This window comes from Chlamydomonas reinhardtii, chromosome 6 (assembly GCF_000002595.2).
Source record: "Chlamydomonas reinhardtii strain CC-503 cw92 mt+ chromosome 6, whole genome shotgun sequence".
Lineage (NCBI taxonomy): Eukaryota > Viridiplantae > Chlorophyta > Chlorophyceae > Chlamydomonadales > Chlamydomonadaceae > Chlamydomonas > Chlamydomonas reinhardtii.
Genome location: NC_057009.1, coordinates 810,050 through 826,867, shown reverse-complemented (window position 1 = coordinate 826,867; position 16,818 = coordinate 810,050). Strand labels below are relative to the sequence as shown.

The 16,818-nt window shown below is 61.9% G+C and overlaps 6 protein-coding genes across 6 annotated transcripts; 5 read left to right on the top strand and 1 right to left on the bottom strand.

The window, feature by feature from the left end:
* The first annotated feature begins 99 nt into the window (after positions 1-99).
* Positions 100-2,005, top strand: CHLRE_06g254300v5 (uncharacterized protein). The gene is made up of 2 exons (XM_043062672.1): positions 100-201; positions 350-2,005. Exon 2 carries the CDS (start codon positions 361-363, stop codon positions 532-534), a length of 174 nt encoding a protein of 57 aa, XP_042923378.1. The 5' UTR covers positions 100-201; positions 350-360; the 3' UTR covers positions 535-2,005.
* Positions 2,006-3,279: 1,274 nt separating this feature from the next.
* Positions 3,280-4,305, top strand: CHLRE_06g254275v5 (uncharacterized protein). Its single transcript, XM_043062671.1, has 2 exons — positions 3,280-3,558; positions 3,700-4,305. The coding sequence occupies exons 1-2, from the start codon at positions 3,372-3,374 to the stop codon at positions 3,753-3,755; spliced, it is 243 nt and encodes an 80-aa protein (XP_042923377.1). The 5' UTR covers positions 3,280-3,371; the 3' UTR covers positions 3,756-4,305.
* Positions 4,306-4,939: 634 nt separating this feature from the next.
* Positions 4,940-7,385, top strand: CHLRE_06g254250v5 (uncharacterized protein). Its single transcript, XM_043062670.1, has 4 exons — positions 4,940-5,523; positions 5,667-6,603; positions 6,780-7,229; positions 7,363-7,385. Exons 1-4 carry the CDS (start codon positions 5,411-5,413, stop codon positions 7,363-7,365), a joined length of 1,503 nt encoding a protein of 500 aa, XP_042923376.1. The 5' UTR covers positions 4,940-5,410; the 3' UTR covers positions 7,366-7,385.
* Positions 7,386-11,519: 4,134 nt separating this feature from the next.
* CHLRE_06g254240v5 (uncharacterized protein) lies at positions 11,520-13,525 on the top strand. Its single transcript, XM_043062669.1, has 5 exons — positions 11,520-11,883; positions 11,984-12,028; positions 12,311-12,357; positions 12,741-12,787; positions 13,044-13,525. Exons 1-5 carry the CDS (start codon positions 11,843-11,845, stop codon positions 13,251-13,253), a joined length of 390 nt encoding a protein of 129 aa, XP_042923375.1. The 5' UTR covers positions 11,520-11,842; the 3' UTR covers positions 13,254-13,525.
* Positions 13,526-14,459: 934 nt separating this feature from the next.
* CHLRE_06g254232v5 (uncharacterized protein) lies at positions 14,460-15,049 on the bottom strand. The gene has a single exon (XM_043062668.1). It carries the CDS (start codon positions 14,916-14,918, stop codon positions 14,679-14,681), a length of 240 nt encoding a protein of 79 aa, XP_042923374.1. The 5' UTR covers positions 14,919-15,049; the 3' UTR covers positions 14,460-14,678.
* Positions 15,050-15,209: 160 nt separating this feature from the next.
* CHLRE_06g254224v5 (uncharacterized protein) lies at positions 15,210-16,645 on the top strand. Its single transcript, XM_001703012.2, has 4 exons — positions 15,210-15,509; positions 15,638-15,994; positions 16,195-16,298; positions 16,401-16,645. Exons 2-4 carry the CDS (start codon positions 15,675-15,677, stop codon positions 16,493-16,495), a joined length of 519 nt encoding a protein of 172 aa, XP_001703064.2. The 5' UTR covers positions 15,210-15,509; positions 15,638-15,674; the 3' UTR covers positions 16,496-16,645.
* Positions 16,646-16,818: the final 173 nt, after the last annotated feature.

Below are 16,818 nucleotides of genomic sequence, written 5' to 3'. Positions count from 1 at the left end.
TCGTGTCCCACGCTGACACGACGCAGGAGCTGCACCATCGAATCAGCGCCCATACCAACCCCATTAGCTCCTCGCACCCTACTTTATATTCTTACGTTTGCCCTACAGGAAGCCGCTGCAAGGTACCCACGATCCCTTTCTTCTTGTCTAGTCCTGTGTTGCTCCATCGCATCAACTTCAGTCGCCGCAAGTCTTCTGTCGGTATTTGTCAGATACAGCTGCAAATGGCGCCTACAGTCTCGCTCGTGTGGCGTCATACCGTTAACAAGCCTGCTGGATGTCGCATGTCACCATGCCAAGACATACATCTGACTACGAGCCCACGACGCCATGATGCCCCTTTGCGTAGGTACGAGCTCGATGATGAAGACTTCCACCATGAAGGAGCTGCTGCTGGTGCAGCTGCGGGCGGCGGGGCGCCTGCGGATGCCGCTGGGGACGACGTCCCGCCAGCGGCTCCGCTGGATGCTGCGGGCCTTCAAATGCGTGGGGTTGCTTCCCAGCACCAAGCCCTCCCTGCTGTGGCTCCTGTGACGAGAGGCTGGCGCCACGTCGGGCGGGTGGTGGGTGCCTGGCTGGTGTGGAGCCTGCCGTGGCTGGCGGCGGCGGCGCTGGGGGGCGGCGTGCAGCAGTGCGACTGAGCTGGACGGAGTGAGACGCGGTCGGGCCCTATATTGGGTGGCTGCTGTGACGCGGCATGCCGTGTCTCATAACTGCGGCTCGCATGGATGTGCGATGGGACAGTGTCAAGGCGGCGCGCATGGAATCGCTTCAAAATGACAAGACGGTGACTGCCCAGCCTCTATCACAGTTGTAGCGTACCGTAGTGCTACGCTTCGAGTTCTATATTGACGATGCTCTAAGAAACTAAATGCAAACGGCGCCAGCAGAGACGGATGTCGAAGCTTGCTTGCAGGCAACACGGGGGCGCACATTGAGTGTTTGTGCGACAGGTGGCATTCGGTTCTGTCTTCCGGGTTGTCAAACCGGTCACCATTGTCAGGGTGTCAGAATTCAGCTCATGTGAGGAACACGTGTGTGGATGCGTGGCTTACGTCTAGGCCTGGGGTGTGGACTGCATGACGGTTGTGCCCCTTGAACGTGCCAAGCTCAGAGATCGTGGCAAGAAGGGGATGCCCAGCCACATGTGTAACGGCGGCCATCCATGCAGCCTACAGGATAACCCATAACAAGCAAGTAGCAACTGATGAGTGCCCACAAGGACAACACAGAGCCGCCCTGCGCCAACAACACACGGTGGGAGAGGCGTGTACGTACGCACAACGCAAGGCGCGCACGTTCCCAACTGCGGCACGTGTATGCCAGGTCTGCGCGTGTTAAAACTACCGTCAGCACCGTAGCTCGCTTGCGGCGCAGGGAGGCATATGCTGCTCAACGTCCGCAATTCTTTACTGGCTCAGGCCTTTGAGAGACGTGCCGCGCCGCTGCAGCTGCGCAGCGGGGCATTCAGCCTAGGTCAGTACATGCATGAGCCACGTGGACTGGTCACGTGGAAAGGCGTTGGGGCGCAGGGCACTGCTGTCGCGATTTGAAACCACAGCAACGCCGCATAGCCACGTTGGTTGCCACTGGCGGTTTGGCGGCGGAAGTGGTTAGGCACCAAACCGCTGCGGTCGCGTGTGAGAACCGCCTGCGTGGGCTGCGGATAGCAAGGGCTGAGTTTATGAAAGCGGAATGCCCGTCCAGTGCAGCCTGGCTTTTGGGGGCTTGGTGCCCCGTGCGTGTTCTTGCGCTTGCATGTGCTTGCATGCACAAGTACGGTATGTGCGGCGTCTGCGTGCTCTGGCCGTCCGGGGCAGGGGAGGTCTGCGTTAAGTGCGTTCCAATAGCCCTGTACCGAGAGACTGACCAAGCCACCTAGCTGATGGCTGCGCTGTTGACTACAGGGTTTGAATGCGCACATAACATCCTGGGTCACAGTCCGTTAGTTGCTTTAAGGGACACCACGACTGCTATGATGCCCAATGAGCACACACGGCACCGACGCGCGCGCCGAGCTACAACCGCCGTGCTGCCCATGCTGAGGCTTTAGCTGGTGGTTCCCATCGTCTGGGCACGGGAGTGGCAACGGCGCAGTCGCTGGACGGCCACGCGACCACGTCCAGAGGTGGGCTGTGGCCCCACGAGCGCCCTGCTGACCTACCTCCACCACGACCGCCATTGCGGCCGCGCGGCTGCATCAACTGCCGACTGCTGCAGTCGCGGGCGGCAGCAGCTGCAGTGACAGCGGCACCCAAGTCGATGACGTGCCAGCCGTGAGCGGCCTGGTCGCAACCGCCAAGTACGCCAACGGCCACATGCTGGCGGCACAGGATCCGCCAGAGGACTCGCTGGCTTGATTGGGCCCCGTTCTCAGTGCGCGGCCGGCGGCGGCGCGGCGCCTGTGTCAAGCGTACGTACAAATGGACCCGACATGCACGTACGACGAGCGAAGCGGGATGGAGCTGTGTGGCTGAGGAGCAGGAGGAGCCCGCTGCGTCAGCTAGCAGCGGGGGTACGTCCGCTAGGCGCTGTGGGATAGAAGGCTTTTCCACCCCGGCCACGCGCCCATCCTTGAAAGTTGCGAGCCCTGCTTCCTTTACCGTATACCTTTACCGTCTGTGTGTATGTGTGTGTCGCAGCTGCGGTTACGCACCTACTGTCCTTACGCGGCTTTCTGTGTGGCGGACGGCTCAAAGAATGGCTCACGGGCGGCGCGCTTCTTTAGCGACCCCCGTGACGCCCTGCCGCCGTGCAGCCATGCAGCCATCGTCAAAGTAAGATTGGTCCTGGCATTAAGCCGGGTAGCGCACAAGCGGTGCTGTTGGCGAAGAGCCATAGCGCAGGTAAGACCCTCCGGCTTCCGCTCCTCGCGGCCTACTGCGCACCGCGCGTGTGTCCACATCGCAGGCCGGCATCTCTGACTGGCCCATGTGCAGCATGGAGCGAGCGAGGCGGATCTGCACCTGCTGGTTGACTACTGCCACCCCAGCTACATGGCGCTAGATAGACCGGGTGCGCGTTGCCACCCGCCTGGACCCGGCTGGACCTGGCTGTACCCGGCTGTACCCGGCTGTACCCGGCTGTACCCGGCGGCGCCACAGATGGAGCTTCGCGTTCCTGACTGTCCAGTCGGGCCCACTGCCGGTGCGAGGTGCGTGGCGGCGCGGACATGCAGCTGACGGCAGCTGACCTGTGGCACGCGCGCACATCAACAAGCAGCTGGTGGGCTCGACCTCAACTGCAGACCTGTACATGGACTGTTGCATACCATCCCTACCCCATCCCCATCTCGCTAGCGCATTATTGCTTCCTTCCATTCGCTTCCACCCAACAAGTAAGTGAACACCGCCTGGGACCCGCACGCCGTCATGACGCGCTTCCTGCTGGAGCACGTGCTCGGGCCCGCCGCCGCCGGCGCCGGCGGCTTCCCCCCCGCCAGCCTGGTGACCTGGACGCTGGAGGAGCCGGACTGGCTGCGCTGCTGGTGCGCGCGCTGGGGGCAGCCGCCCGCTGCGCCGCTGCGCGTGCTGGCGCTGTTTGCGTTCGAGGCGCACGGTGCGCGTTCGCCGCGTGTGCTGTACGTGCCCGTGGTGGCGGAATGCGGCGGCGTGGCAAGCTGGGCGTGGCAATTCGGTCAAGGGTTGTGGTGGTTCCGGTGCGCGTCGCGTCCGCGTTCCTCGCGGCCTGGCGGCCAAGGTGAGTGCAACGGCGCAGGAGGACCGAGAAAGACAGTCTGGAAAGTGTCGGGGTAAGGGGCCGGCAAGGGCAGGCGAGGAGGGCGGACGCTGTTCAAGAACCTGTGTATGCCACATTACCACTGTTATGAAGGGGAGGGCCGTTCGCCCGTTATATTCCGTTTTCTTGTATATCTGCAATAGAGGAGCGTTGGACAAGCTGGCCCCAACAAAAGCATGACGCTTACATGTGGAGCACGCGGTAGGCCGGCTCGGGACGTTGATGTCGATGTGGTACCAACTTGTTACGTGGAGCATTCCGACAATGGGCGGCCTTTGTCAACCGCCGGCTGCAGCAGGTAAGTGGCTGCCACTGCAGCTGCTGCGACTTGCTGACGTATGAACTAGGCTAACTACGACTTCGATGCAGCAGGCGGTGACGGCGGCGGCGGGCTGGACCTGGAGGCGCTGCTTGACCGCTGCGTGTGGCGCCACCGCTACCGAGGCGGGTGGCAGCCGCAGCGATGCGGGCACTCGGCTTCCACAGCAGGTACATCTTGATGCTTTGCATTTGTGCCCTGCATCACGCAGTAGTCATGTGCGCGGGTGCCTTGAGCCCCTTTCGGGTTGCCAAGCTGCCAGCACGGTTTGTCCACCCTCACATGCACGCCTCTGCTGCATCACGCTCTGCTCCCCACCAACCCTCGTTCTCGTCCGCCGCCGCCCCGCAAAGTTACCTGCTGGCCTGCCTGCCGACCTGTCTCACGGCTACTTGGCGCCGGCGGCGCGGAGGTGATGGGAAGCAGGCGTGGGGGATGCAGACCGTTTGCGTGACACGCAGGCGGCGGGGCCTGGGGCGTTCCGGCGTGGAGGCCGGGGGAGCGAGGACGGAAGGCTTGGGGAGGAAGTGCCGGGCCGTCTGGCGTGCGCTTGTCCCACGCTCAATCCTTTGCCCGCCGCCGCTCACTCCCTCGCATGTGCCTTCTTGTGCTCCTGCTCTTCCCCTGCCCCTCCTCAGCCTCCACCGCCCGTACCTGCCCCTATGTTCGCCCCGCCGCTGGCGGGTGTGCCGCCCGTTGTGGACTTGCTGCTGTTGCCTGGCGTCTGGTCGTTGAGCTGTCTGGAGCTGGCGCCGGTGGTGTGCCTGGATGGTGCGTGCCAAGCGTGTCGGGAGCTGGAAACTCGAGTTTCTGGAGCTCGGCGTAAAAGGTGGTGCCTGCCTAGGAAACAGTATATGCATCACACTTCTCACTCCTCAACGTTACAAGAAACAAAGCAAACAGCAAGCAACAGTCGGTGCTGAAAACCCGAAAACCCCAAGTTCACTTTGACCTAGTGGCCGTTAGGCGTCTCTCAGTTGCCTCCCACCGGCAGATCAAGGGTGGGTGGGCGGGAAGTAGGCACTTCAGCCATAATAGCAAAAACACGGCAGAACAGTACTGTAAGATAGAAAGAGACAAACGGCAGATGCTGCTACCAGCAGCAGCTGCGCTACTTAGAGGCGCAATAGCGCCTCGTACGGCACTCCGTGCCATACCACTTAATCGTCGTGAGAACCTGCCTTCTCCGACGCTCATACTTCGCTCCGGAGAAGTCAACATATTCTTCTCATGCGATTGCCTGCCCGCGCGCACCGTGTGCATCAACGATGTGCAGGCCCGCCTGAGGTGTCCCTTACTCCGGACTTCTACTGCCTATCCCGCCCGAGCGGCCCCGGCGGTGCACCGCTGCCTATGCCCGTGCCCGGTCTGCTACTGCCGCCTGGCGACTCGGCTGGCGGCAGTAGCAACCCGCTGTCGGTGCGCTCGGAGCTCGAGTGCGCGGCCGCCTGCATGGTTGCACAACGGTGAGCGGCGGTGTAATGCCAGGAAACAGGCGTGATGTCCGGGTTTCGTTACATGCATGGCTTTGCATTTGCAATACGTGGCTATGTACATATAAGTTTGCATTCCTGTGTGCTGCTTTGTGGTGCAAATTTGTTGCGTGCAGGTGCGTCTTCTTTTCCTATCTGCCTGGCTACCCCAGCAGCACTGGCAGCAGCAGTAGCGGCAACCTCATCAATGCGTGTTTCCTGCTGCAAGAGCCCTGGTCCACAGCCGCCGGTGCCACCGTCCCGCAGCGTCCTGACAGCAGCAGCTCCAGCAGCGGCAGTAGCACCAGCGGCAGCAATGCGTACAGCTACACCACCGCTGACCGCGTGTGTTTCCGCAGCGGGGCAGCCTTCATGGGTGACGTCATCACCGTTGCCGACATCGCAGCCGTCGCGGCGTCCGCATCAAACGCCAGCAGCTCCAGCAACAGCAGCACGGATGCTGCAGCTTCAGGCACGGGCAGCAGCTCAACTGCTGCCGGCGCCTCGCTAGCGCCAGTCACCGCGACTAGTCCCATGTTCGGTTTCCCTGCGCCCACGCCCGTCCCAGGGCTTGACCCTCCCGCGCCGCGCGCCGCGCCGTGGCGACTGAGCCCGGGAGTGCCGCCGCAGGAGAGCGGTTACGGCGGTTACGGTGGCGGTGGCGTGTACGGCAGTTATGGCGGTTACGGCGGCTACGGTGGCACCACCGTGACAGAGTACGGCGAGCAGCATCTGGCCTTCTCTCTCCGCTGCGCGCTCGACTCGGCTCTCCCGGCCCTGTCAAGTGTGTCGCTTGTTCTGGATGCCGCCGGATACATTGCAGACGTCGGCACGTCTTGCGGCGGCGGCATTGCCAGCGGCAGTGGCGGCGGCAGCAGCAGCGTGAGCAGCAACAGCACTACTGTGGACGACTTGGAGCCTGCCCCCTCCACCGACATGCTGAAATCGGCAGAGCAGCGGGCTGTGCTGCCGCCGCTGCCGGCCGTCACCGCATCTACCTACCGAGAGTCGTGCGGCCCGTTGGGGGCTGTGGTGGGAATTAGCGGTACCTTTGACGCCGCCGGCATCTGCACGGTGCGTGTGTGTGCGCGCGTGTGTGTGCGTACGCCATAACGCGCTGCGGCACCACAAGGGATTGTCGCCGCCTTCTGATGCGCCTTGGTCGAGCCTGTTGTGCATGAAACGCGTTCCTCGCTCTTTTCATCGTCGCATCAACGTAGTACCGCTGTACCACCCACGCCTGCACGCAGGCTGTGCTCTCCTGCGCGAGTGGTGCAACGATCCCGCTTCTGCCGTCGTCATCCGCTGGTGATGGGAGCAGTGCTGACGCGGCGGCTGGCGACGGCCGCAACCTGCCGCGTCCCTGCGCTGCCGTGGGCGGCGCCTTCGCCTTCTCCTGCCCGTCCGGCATGGTCGCTTACGGCCTCCAGGGGACCTTCGCATCTGCCTACGGTGCCAGCTCCGCCGTCAGCCTTGCGACTCTGCAGCTGCTGTGCGCGACCGCTCCGGCGCTGCCAACGGCGCAGCAGGCGGCGCCGCCGGCGGCGGCGCTGCCGCCGCGCCCGCCCGTGCCGCTGCCTGCTCTTCCGCTGCCAGCCCCAGCCGGTGGCAATGGCTCCGCCTCCTCAGGCCGCCGCCACTCTGGGAAAAGGTCTTCCCCGGAAAAAAAATCCGTTCCCGGAAAAATGCTGAACTTTCCCGTAAGGATGCGGATGTTACAGAGGGGACAGTCCCAGCTCCCGAAGACGCCGAGCCATCACATGCTATCAGGGCCCAACCCCGACTTTGCTGCAAACCCTCCCGCGGGCAAAGTCCGTGTGACTCCGCGCACAGTGAGTCCTAGCCAAGCCTCAACCCGCCAGAGCCCCACCGCTGTGCCTCAACGCCACAAGCCTAGGCACAGGAGTGCCGGGAAACGTCTAGGCCGCAGGACACACGCACAGCGCACGCACTAACCAGGGCGCAAGCGTCCAGGTACTAGAACGGTCGCCCACACGTGCATCCTGCCCACACACAGAGCCACCAACCACGCACAACCTCTCACGGCGAGGGGGGCGGGGAATCAGCGTCATACGGCAAGCGCAAAACCATGCCGTCACCAACAGCCCGAGATATGAAGGGATGCGCAAACGGCACAGCGTCCCAACCCTTTGGCCTGACACCCAAAGTCACAAACGTCTGGAGACGACCCCAGAAGTCAGCTACGACGGCAAGTCCAATGCTCAGCACCCGGGCCGACGGCAGCTTCGCTCGCGCCGCCAACCCGGCCATAACCACACGCTGCCGACCAAAGTCCAGGGCAGACATAGCAGCGAGACACACTACATCCCACACAGGTGGCGCAAGCCCCGCAGGCGGGCGCACTAACCACAACTCCTCACGAGAGAAGGCACTTAGAGCCTCCTCCGGCAGGAAACCCATAGCCATCCCCATACTTTCCCGCAGTGACAGCGCAACAGTGCAGTCCCAAAACCAGTGACGCCGGTCCCCATCCTGCATGTCCACCCCACACGCCCAACACGGGTCAACAGTAACGCCTCGCGCCCGCTCGCTAGCATGCCGTGGAAACGCCCAGCAAGCGTTGGCGGCCACACGCCACAGTGCTTCCTTATGATGATTCTCCCATTTCAGCGACCACAAGCGGGCCAAGGTGCACACGAAGGCCCCCGCCGCCAGGGCAGCCCCCACCCCCGACACACCCGCATCGCACACATACTGCAAATGCTTAGCCTTCAGGGCGGCTAACTGTGGAGCCATTTGTAGCACGGTCCCCGCCTTCACCGTGTAGGCAGTGAGCAGGATGGGCGGCCCCCCGCACTGCAACCATCCAAGTCCCCGCACCACCCGTTGCACCGACTCCGCCGTAGCACTCACGACGTCGGCCACCGGGAGCGGCAGCGCGGCGGCAGGCCCCCGAGCCAGCTGGGCCGCACGCGCGGCGGCAGCCCAGCCAGCGGGAAGAAGGGCCACCGCCGCCGCAAACCGGTCGGCCGCCTCTTGAGGCGACGCCGGCCCCGGCAGGGGCGACGGCAGGCGTGCCCGCGTGCTCCAGTGCAGCACCCGCCTCCACACAGCAGTCACATACATATCCGCACACGCTTCACCAGACCGGGAGCCCTCCGCCCAAGGGCTTGTCAATGCCTGCCGCAGTTCGTTCAGGCCGTCATGCGCTGCAACCAGCTGGCCCACACACGCCAGTCCCGGCAGAGCGAACAAATCCGCGAAAGCCAATTCCCACGTGCGGCCGTCCACACACAGCGCCGGGTTAGCCCACAACGGCACATGACTCACCCACGCGCCCGGCTCGGGCGGCGCCACAAGAGTCACCGCGGGCAATGCAGTCATGGCTTTCAGCAGGCGCGCAAACGGCTTGCCCGCCGGGGTGAGCGGCTTATTCAGCACACGGTCCGCGGCCCCCCGCACCAAGAAACGCAGGGGCGTTGCCGCCGGGTGCACCTGGCGCAGCCACGCCGCCGCGACCCGGGTCCACGGGGGCACGTACGGCAGCAGACCACACACACCCAACACACACCGGACCGCGAGACCGGCTTGCCGCGCTTTCACATGCGGCACCAGCGGCAACAGGCCCGCCCCCCCCACCGCCGGAGGCAGTTGCATAAGGTCAATGGAGAGGCCAACCGGGCGTGCATGTGGGCTGGCATCAAACTGGGCCGGCGACAGTCGCCGATCCACCACCGCCGCCACCCTGGCTAGCAGCCGGTCCACAACGTACAGTTGGGGAAGACCCGCAAATTCCAAATGATACAGGACCTTGCCCAAAGCATAAGCCGACGCCGCGGCCGCCCGACCAAACATGGACACGGGCATGCGCGCGATTTTGCTCAGCACCCCCATCACGGCCTCAAACGTAACTGGTGGGGAGCATGCGCCCCAATCCCCGTAATGCACCCCTAGTGACTTGGCCGCCGGCACCACACGCCAGCCAGGGGGCAGGGGCGGGCCAGCCATGCCGGCCGGCAGGGCGCCAGCACCGCCGACCGTCCCCATCACCATCAGTTCAACTTTAGTCATATTTAACCGTTGTCCAGACGCCCGCCGAAACACATCCATGTCCGCCAGGAACCCCGGCACCGCCTGAAACCCCTCCAGAAACGGCGTGCAATCATCCGCATACTGGGACGCCAGCACCGACGCAAGGTTAGCGAGCACACCATGCCCCCGGCTGCGTAGCCATGACAGAAGGGCTTGTGCCACAGCGAGGTAGAGCAACGGAGCCAACGGGCAGCCCTGCCGCAAGGGGCCAAAACTTTCCCGGAAGGGGGGCAAAACTTCCCCGTAGCCGGGGTTCCCCGGAATCCCAAAGGGATAGATTTGGCGTATTCTGCTAGTGATTCGCGTGCTGTACGGGGCGTCAAGTACTTTCCCTTCTATTACACCGTTCAGCAGGTACCCCTGCTCCTACTGTGGTGGGTGCCCCACCCCACACCCTCGGCCGCCACTCTTACACACCCTTAAGCCCCCAGCCACCATCCATGTCACACCGTCTACCTTCACTTTGATCAATCCACCGCCTGGTGGCCCCACCTCCTAACTTATGCCTTCCTCTTCCTCGACACCCGCAGTGCATTCTTCACCACAGTTAGTTGCCGCCTTGCCCATGCTGTGTCGGCACCAATGCAAAGGAGCGTGCCTAGGGGACGGGACTCATCCTCTAGCAGGCCCTTGACCAGTACCAGGCGCTCATGTGCTGCCCTCATCTCCTCCGCAGTCCCATACCCAAACAGGATGGAATCGTGTGTGTGGTTACAAGCAAGGTGGTGAGCACGACGTGCATTCCTGTCCTTGTAGAAACCTAGGCCCGGGAATCGTCCCGTATCTGTGCCTCAATCCAGTTTGCCCATCCCTTGTTCAAAAACTTACCCGTAGCCGGGGTTCCCCGGAACCCCCACGTCTCTGCTGCTGGCGGATTTGTGCTCGCATATGTGCAGGCTCCCTTAATTTCAAGCTCATTAAGGCCCTTAGGGTTTGTTCCATGATGCACGCAGTCGACCCCATCCCACCCCACTTCAACCCAACCCGGAACTGCACGGAGGTTCACCGGAACTCTTTCGGGGGCAATCGCGCGGCCTGCCTGGGGTGTGTGGCTGGTGCAGCCGGTGACCTGAGTTGTCAGGCGCAAACAGCTGGCAAACAAACGCGCATGTGTGTGTGTGTGTGTGTGTGTGTGTGTGTGTGTGTGTGTGTGTGTGTGTGTGTGTGTGTGTGTGTGTGTGTGTGTGTGTGTGTGTGTGTGTGTGTGTGTGTGATGGGACAGGGTTCAGGCAGGTTGGCGAGGTCCCATAGGGTGCAGCTGACGCCCGTACCCCAAGCAGACAGCAAACAGTTTGCAGCGGCAGAGCAGGAGTGCATGGCTGGTCGAACGCCGGAGTTACTGTACCGACAAGTTGCTGGCTGGCTGGAAGTTTGCTGATGCGCATTCCTCACGCTCCGGGCATGTGTGTGTGTGTGTGTGTGTGTGTGTGTGTGTGTGTGTGTGTGTGTGTGTGTGTGTGTGTGTGTGTGTGTGTGTGTGTGTGTGTGTGTGTGTGTGTGTGTGTGTGTGTGTGTGTGTGTGTGTGTGTGTGTGTGTGTGTGTGTGTGTGTGTGTGTGTGTGTGTGTGTGTGTGTGTGTGTGTGTGTGTGTGTGTGTGTGTGTGTGTGTGTGTGTGTGTGTGTGTGTGTGTGTGTGTGTGTGTGTTGGTGGTGGTGGTGGTGGTGGTGGGGGACGGGGCCTGGTGTAGGACAAGGTGCGGCACCAATGTCACATCCACACCTTGAACCCCAGAGAACAGGCATGTAGGCAGGGAGGATTTGGAAAGTCGGTAGAGGCTGATGGACTGGAAACGGGGCGGGGGGGCGGGGGGGCGGGGCGGGGGGGGGGGGGAAGAGGCGACCGGCGAGCATCTGCATGGGGTTTCGCGAGCCTGACTTCAAGCAACAAGCGTGTTAACTTACGTAAATATTGTAGCATACATAAGATAGTACCTACTTATACTTGATACACTGCATTTTGTCTCAGCAAGAGCTCAGCTGTTCTGCAGCTGTTGCACTTACTTATGTCGCTGTCCCTTGCTCCGCTCTCCCTCGCTAATTTGCGTTTTGAACACAAGTTAAGACTACCTCAAATGTCAGTAGCTACTTTGCTGGCTGGGGCCGCGAATTCTCGCGCTGCTGACTCGTTGACCGGCTCGGCGACGCTGCTCAGACGTCAGCTGAAGCCAGCTGTCACGTAAGGTTTACGAGTCAGCGTCCGTTTCTATCAGCTTTGCTTCAAAGTTTGTCTTCTCGGTCGCCCGCATCATCGCCATCCAACATGGCTCTGCAACACTACCGGCAACACACGTTCGTCCACAGGTTAGTCGACAGGTTGCAATGACAATGGGATGCGTGGATTACCGCCCGCCCGCCCGGCCCCCGTCAACCCCGCGTGTGTTGTGTGTTGTGTGTTGTGCAGGATTCAACCTCTCACTCTTGGGAACGGTTTCAGGAGCTTTTTGGGGTGAGTTCATGAGATGGGTTTAGGGAGTTGTCGTAGGTGCTGGGCCATAGGCGGCTTAGGTGGCTGAAGTCCACCTCCTCGCGTTATGTGTGTGCGTGTGGCGGGGGGAGGGGGGCTTCAACAAATGACAGTTTGCTGCCTACCTGCCTGCCTGTAAGGTGTTGGAATCTATGGCTACCTTGCCACGATACCTTGATCCCGTGTCATGTACCCGCCCGCTGCCCTGCCCCGCCACACCTTGGCGCCCAACCCCTGCTGCTTCCCTCCGGACCCGTCCCCCAGACGGCTGGCTGACTGCCACTACACCTCCAACATTGTGCCCAGCAACGGTGAGTGTCCGCAACACATGTTGGCATACACAGACGCAGTCTTTGTGCGTCGTTGTGTGTGTTGGTGGGAGGTGGCGGGATAAATCGGTGTGAAGCATGACGGAGATGCTGAGGTGCCCGTAAGGTGGTTCCCTGGCAACCCAGCGTGCACAGGGCTTTTGTCTCTTATACGCTGCCTCCCTGACCTTGGCTGCAATGTGTCGTCTCTGCCATTTGTGGCAGAGGAATGACGAGCAGTAACATATATGTGTGGCTACCTTGCCATGATACCTTAATCCCGTGTCACATACCCGCCCGCTGCCCTGCCCTGCCACACCTTGGTACCCAACCCTGTCCCATCGCACACCCAACCCCTGCTGCTTCCCTCCGGACCCGTCCCCCAGACGGCTGGCTGACTGCCACTACACCTCCAACATTGTGCCCAGCAACGGTGAGTGTCCGCAACACATGTTGGCATACACAGACGCAGTCTTTGTGCGTCGTTGTGTGTGTTGGTGGGAGGTGGCGGGGTAAATCGGTGTGAAGCATGACGGAGATGCTGAGGTACCCGTAAGGTGGTTCCTTGGCAACCCTGCGTGCACAGGGCTTTTGTCTCTTATACGCTGCCTCCCTGACTTTGGCTGCAAGGTGTCGTCTCTGCCGTTTGTGGCTAGCTGTAACATGTATGTGTGGCCGCGTGCATGCAGGCGCAACCATGTAACACAGCCAACAAGCAGGCAGTGGAGGCGCAACTAAGGATCCGGCATGGCTGGGCAGCAGCTGGTCCAGCAGCACAAGGGGTGGAGGCGGGCATGATGGTGCCAAAGACGGAGTTTAGTCATAGGAAGATGTGGCGGCTGCGGTGGAGGTGGGCATCAAGGTTGTCGGATGCATTGTACCAGCAGACACGCAAGTGATGGCGCTAGTCATTGTTGCACGTTAAGGTTTGCACGCATACATATAAGGCAGACATCATACGGTTTGGTGTAGTGTTGCATGAGCGTAATGGACTTGTCAATGAGGAGCAGGTGTGTGGCCGGTGTCGTAAAAGGATAACATAGATAACGCAGTATTGCGTGGTGTACAGTGTGGATCCTAAGTGTGTTAGCAGCTCCCAAGACTTTCCCGTTCGGGTGCTGAACTTACCCGTAAAAGGGCTTCACTTGCCCGTAAGAACTTCCCCGTAAGGACTTCCCCGTACAAACTCCGACTTTCTTCGAAAAGCATACGGGGAAGATTTTTCCGGGGAAGCACCCCCTGTTTTTCCGGGGATTTCCCCCCCCCCCCTTTTCCCAGAGTGCGCCTGCACGAGGAGGGCGATCCCGTTCTGATGGGCAGCACCGGCCTCGTGGCCAGCATCCAGGGCAGCGGCAGTGGCAACGGAGGAAGCGGCGGTGGCCACAGCCGTATAGTTGGAGTACAGCTGCCGAAGCCGCGCCGCACCCTGCTGCAGCAGGCCGATGACAACACTTCCATGCCCAGTCCCCCGTCACCCCCACCGCCGCCACCGCCGTCCCCGCCGCCTCGCCCGCCGCCGCCGCCGCGGCCTCCAAGGTATGCCGGGCACGTATGGGTGTCTTTAAACGATTACATGGAGCATGAAGCTCAAGCCAGCAGTGGTCTGTGCCTGTCGTAGGTAGCTGATGATGTCACTTTGGCCTCCTTGCATTTCCCACGTCAACAGGCCGAGCCCACCCGTTCCGCCGCCCCAAGGTTCGCCGCCAGTGCCGCCGCCCTCGCCCAAGCCCCCCACCCCACCCAGCCCGCCGCCCGTGCCTCCGGCCCCGCCTTCTCCGAAGCCACCCAGTCCGCTTCCTCCCCAGCCGTCACCAACGTGAGTACGGAACCCATCGTAGGGTTGTGGTGCGGCCCCTGCTGCAAATGTCCCATGCGCGCTCAACATCCAAGTCAGCTGTACACCACGTTCTGATAGCCGGTATCCTTCCTTTGCCCCACTCTCTCAGGCCGCCAACACCGCCGCCGGCGCCGTACCGTCCGGACGCTCCGCCCTCGCCGCCCAACCCGCCCCCCCGGCCGCCTCGGCCCCCTGCGCCGCGGCCGCCCACTTCATCGCCGCCGCCAGTCCCCGCGCCGCCATCACCCCCAGCCCCAGTCGCTTCCGGTACGTGTACGTGTTACACACACAGGGCTTACAGTGCTCTCTACGGGTGCGACATGCCCCCACAATGGCGTCGCTCTTCTTAACGCATCATGATTACAATTTCTGCCGCTCCTACTTCACAAACAGGTGTTCCTGCCTGCAACGGCTGCTCCCCCGTGTTCGGCTCCCTTGGTAACGATATGGGGGCGGCGCCGGCAGTAGCAACCGTGTGCCCGCCTGGCTACTTGGTCAGTCGCCTGGTCTTCAGCAGCGCCCGTAGCAGCAGCGGCAGCTCCGGGGATGCGCCGTACACGGGTCTTGGCGCCGTGTGCATGGATGCTGCCACAGCTGCGACTGCCAACAGCAGCAGCAGCAGCATGAGGGGCAGTAGCAGCAGCTTGACTGCGGGTGTGCCTGCTACAGTCGGACCATTCGACCAGTTCCATGCCCTCGCCTGCGGGGACGCAAACTCGGACTTCATCACGTCTGTGAGCGGTGAGGCGGTGTTCTAGAAAAATGAAAAGGAGCTGCAACTGCCACCTATTTCCGCAGCATCCGTGAAGCGAACCTGGCCGCTGATGACAACAACCCACGTTATGCAATCGTGCAGGCTTGTACTACTACCCCACGGCGGATAGTAATAATAATAATTACAACGCCGGCCCATAGGGCCTGGCATGGATTAACGGGGCAAGGTGACTAGGGCGAGAGGGCCCGCCCCCCTCACGCTGACGCCTCACCACGAAAGAGTCACAACCTCCGAAACTACAACCTCCAAGTCCTAGGCCGCTCTTCAAAGTCCACTACATCCAAGCCTGCACACCTAGCATATCGAGCTAGGGAAACGCCGCGTTATAGTAGTGGAGCACTGCCAGTTCGTGCAACCCGAGGAGCCATGGCGCTCCTCCTCGAGCCTTGGATCTTGAGCCTTGTCTTGAACCTTGGACCTCGCCACTAAATCGGACTTCTGCACCACGACCTTTCTAGGTTGCAGCGGGCATAAGCCCGCAATTGCCACTAAGGGCAATCCCACGGCGGATAGCACCGGCTACATCACCAGTGTGACACTCGGGTGCGATCCTGTGCTGTGCTGCTTGTTACGGTCCGCCGTGAAGTTCACTTTGCTAGTGTACGTTGTTGCGCGAGATTCAGGCATACGATGTATCGAGACGCGATCTCCCTTACGTTTTCTCCGCACAGTTGCCGTGGCGACACCGGCAGTCACCAACGCCGCCGCATGATTGAGGATGCGGCGATCGGTGTGTCCTGGTCGTACGATTGCCCGTCCGGCACCGTGCTAACCGAAATCCGTTGGGCGATTGCCCCAGCCGCCGCTTCAACCGACTCTGGAACCAGCGACACGGGGCTGCTGAGCGGTGTGGCCTTCCGCTGCGGGTTGACGCTGGCGGGACTGCCGCCGGCACTCCCACCGGCGACCCCATCCAACGCAATTGCAACGTTCACGGCAAGCGATAGCAGCGGCAGTGGCCAGCAGCAGCAGGAGGTGGTTGCGCTTCAGTGCCCTCCGGGCCAGTTCCTGACTTCGCTCTACGGACGGTACGTGCCGGCACAGCGCGCTGCGCTGCGTAGCCCAACTGCAAGGCTTGCTGCCTCTTTGCTGCGACAGCCATCGGCGTGCTTTGTACTGCGTCGTTTGGGAACTGCTGCCGTGGCGCTAGCGCGCGCACCACGCACAACCTGCGCACCGTCCCGAGATCACTGTTCCGTATGCTGGTTACCGCATGCCGCTGCTGCAGGTACATGGCTGCTGTAGAACCGGCGGAGGACGGCTCCGGCGGCTCTTCGGCTCAGATCAACTCCCTGGGGGTGGTGTGCAGCGGAGCCGCGCTGGCCCTGCGAGGTGAGAGCAATGCAGGGCAAAACCGGCACAGCCAAGGCGCTTATCTCATGTTGTGCCCTTCTACGCATAACGCCAAACAATTGTGCCTGAATACAATTGCAGAGGCATCCGCACGCGCGCACAATGCCAGCGCCAACAACAGCAGCTCCACGTATGTTGCCTTCACCGCCGCTGCCTGCCCCGCCGGCAGTAAGTAACCTACCCAACACAGTGGCAAGGAGGTGGCTCAGAGACAGCCATGTGTAGGAGGCCTGGAGTCATGCACCCAAAAGGGAGCGGCGCACGGCTAACACGACAGCGGGAAGTGGAGAAGACGGGCGGCGGCAGCAGACTATGGATGCAATCAACTCAGCCCCTGCGCCCAGCTATCAGTGCCGACTGATCGTGGCCTGCATCGACGTTTGCTGTAGTCGATATCAAGGGGGGGGGGGGCTCTCCTGGTCGATACATGCAAATTAGCGGGGGGGTGCCCCCCCCTGCGCCCCCCCTCAAGCGGGGGGAGGGACACCCTCCCCCCTGC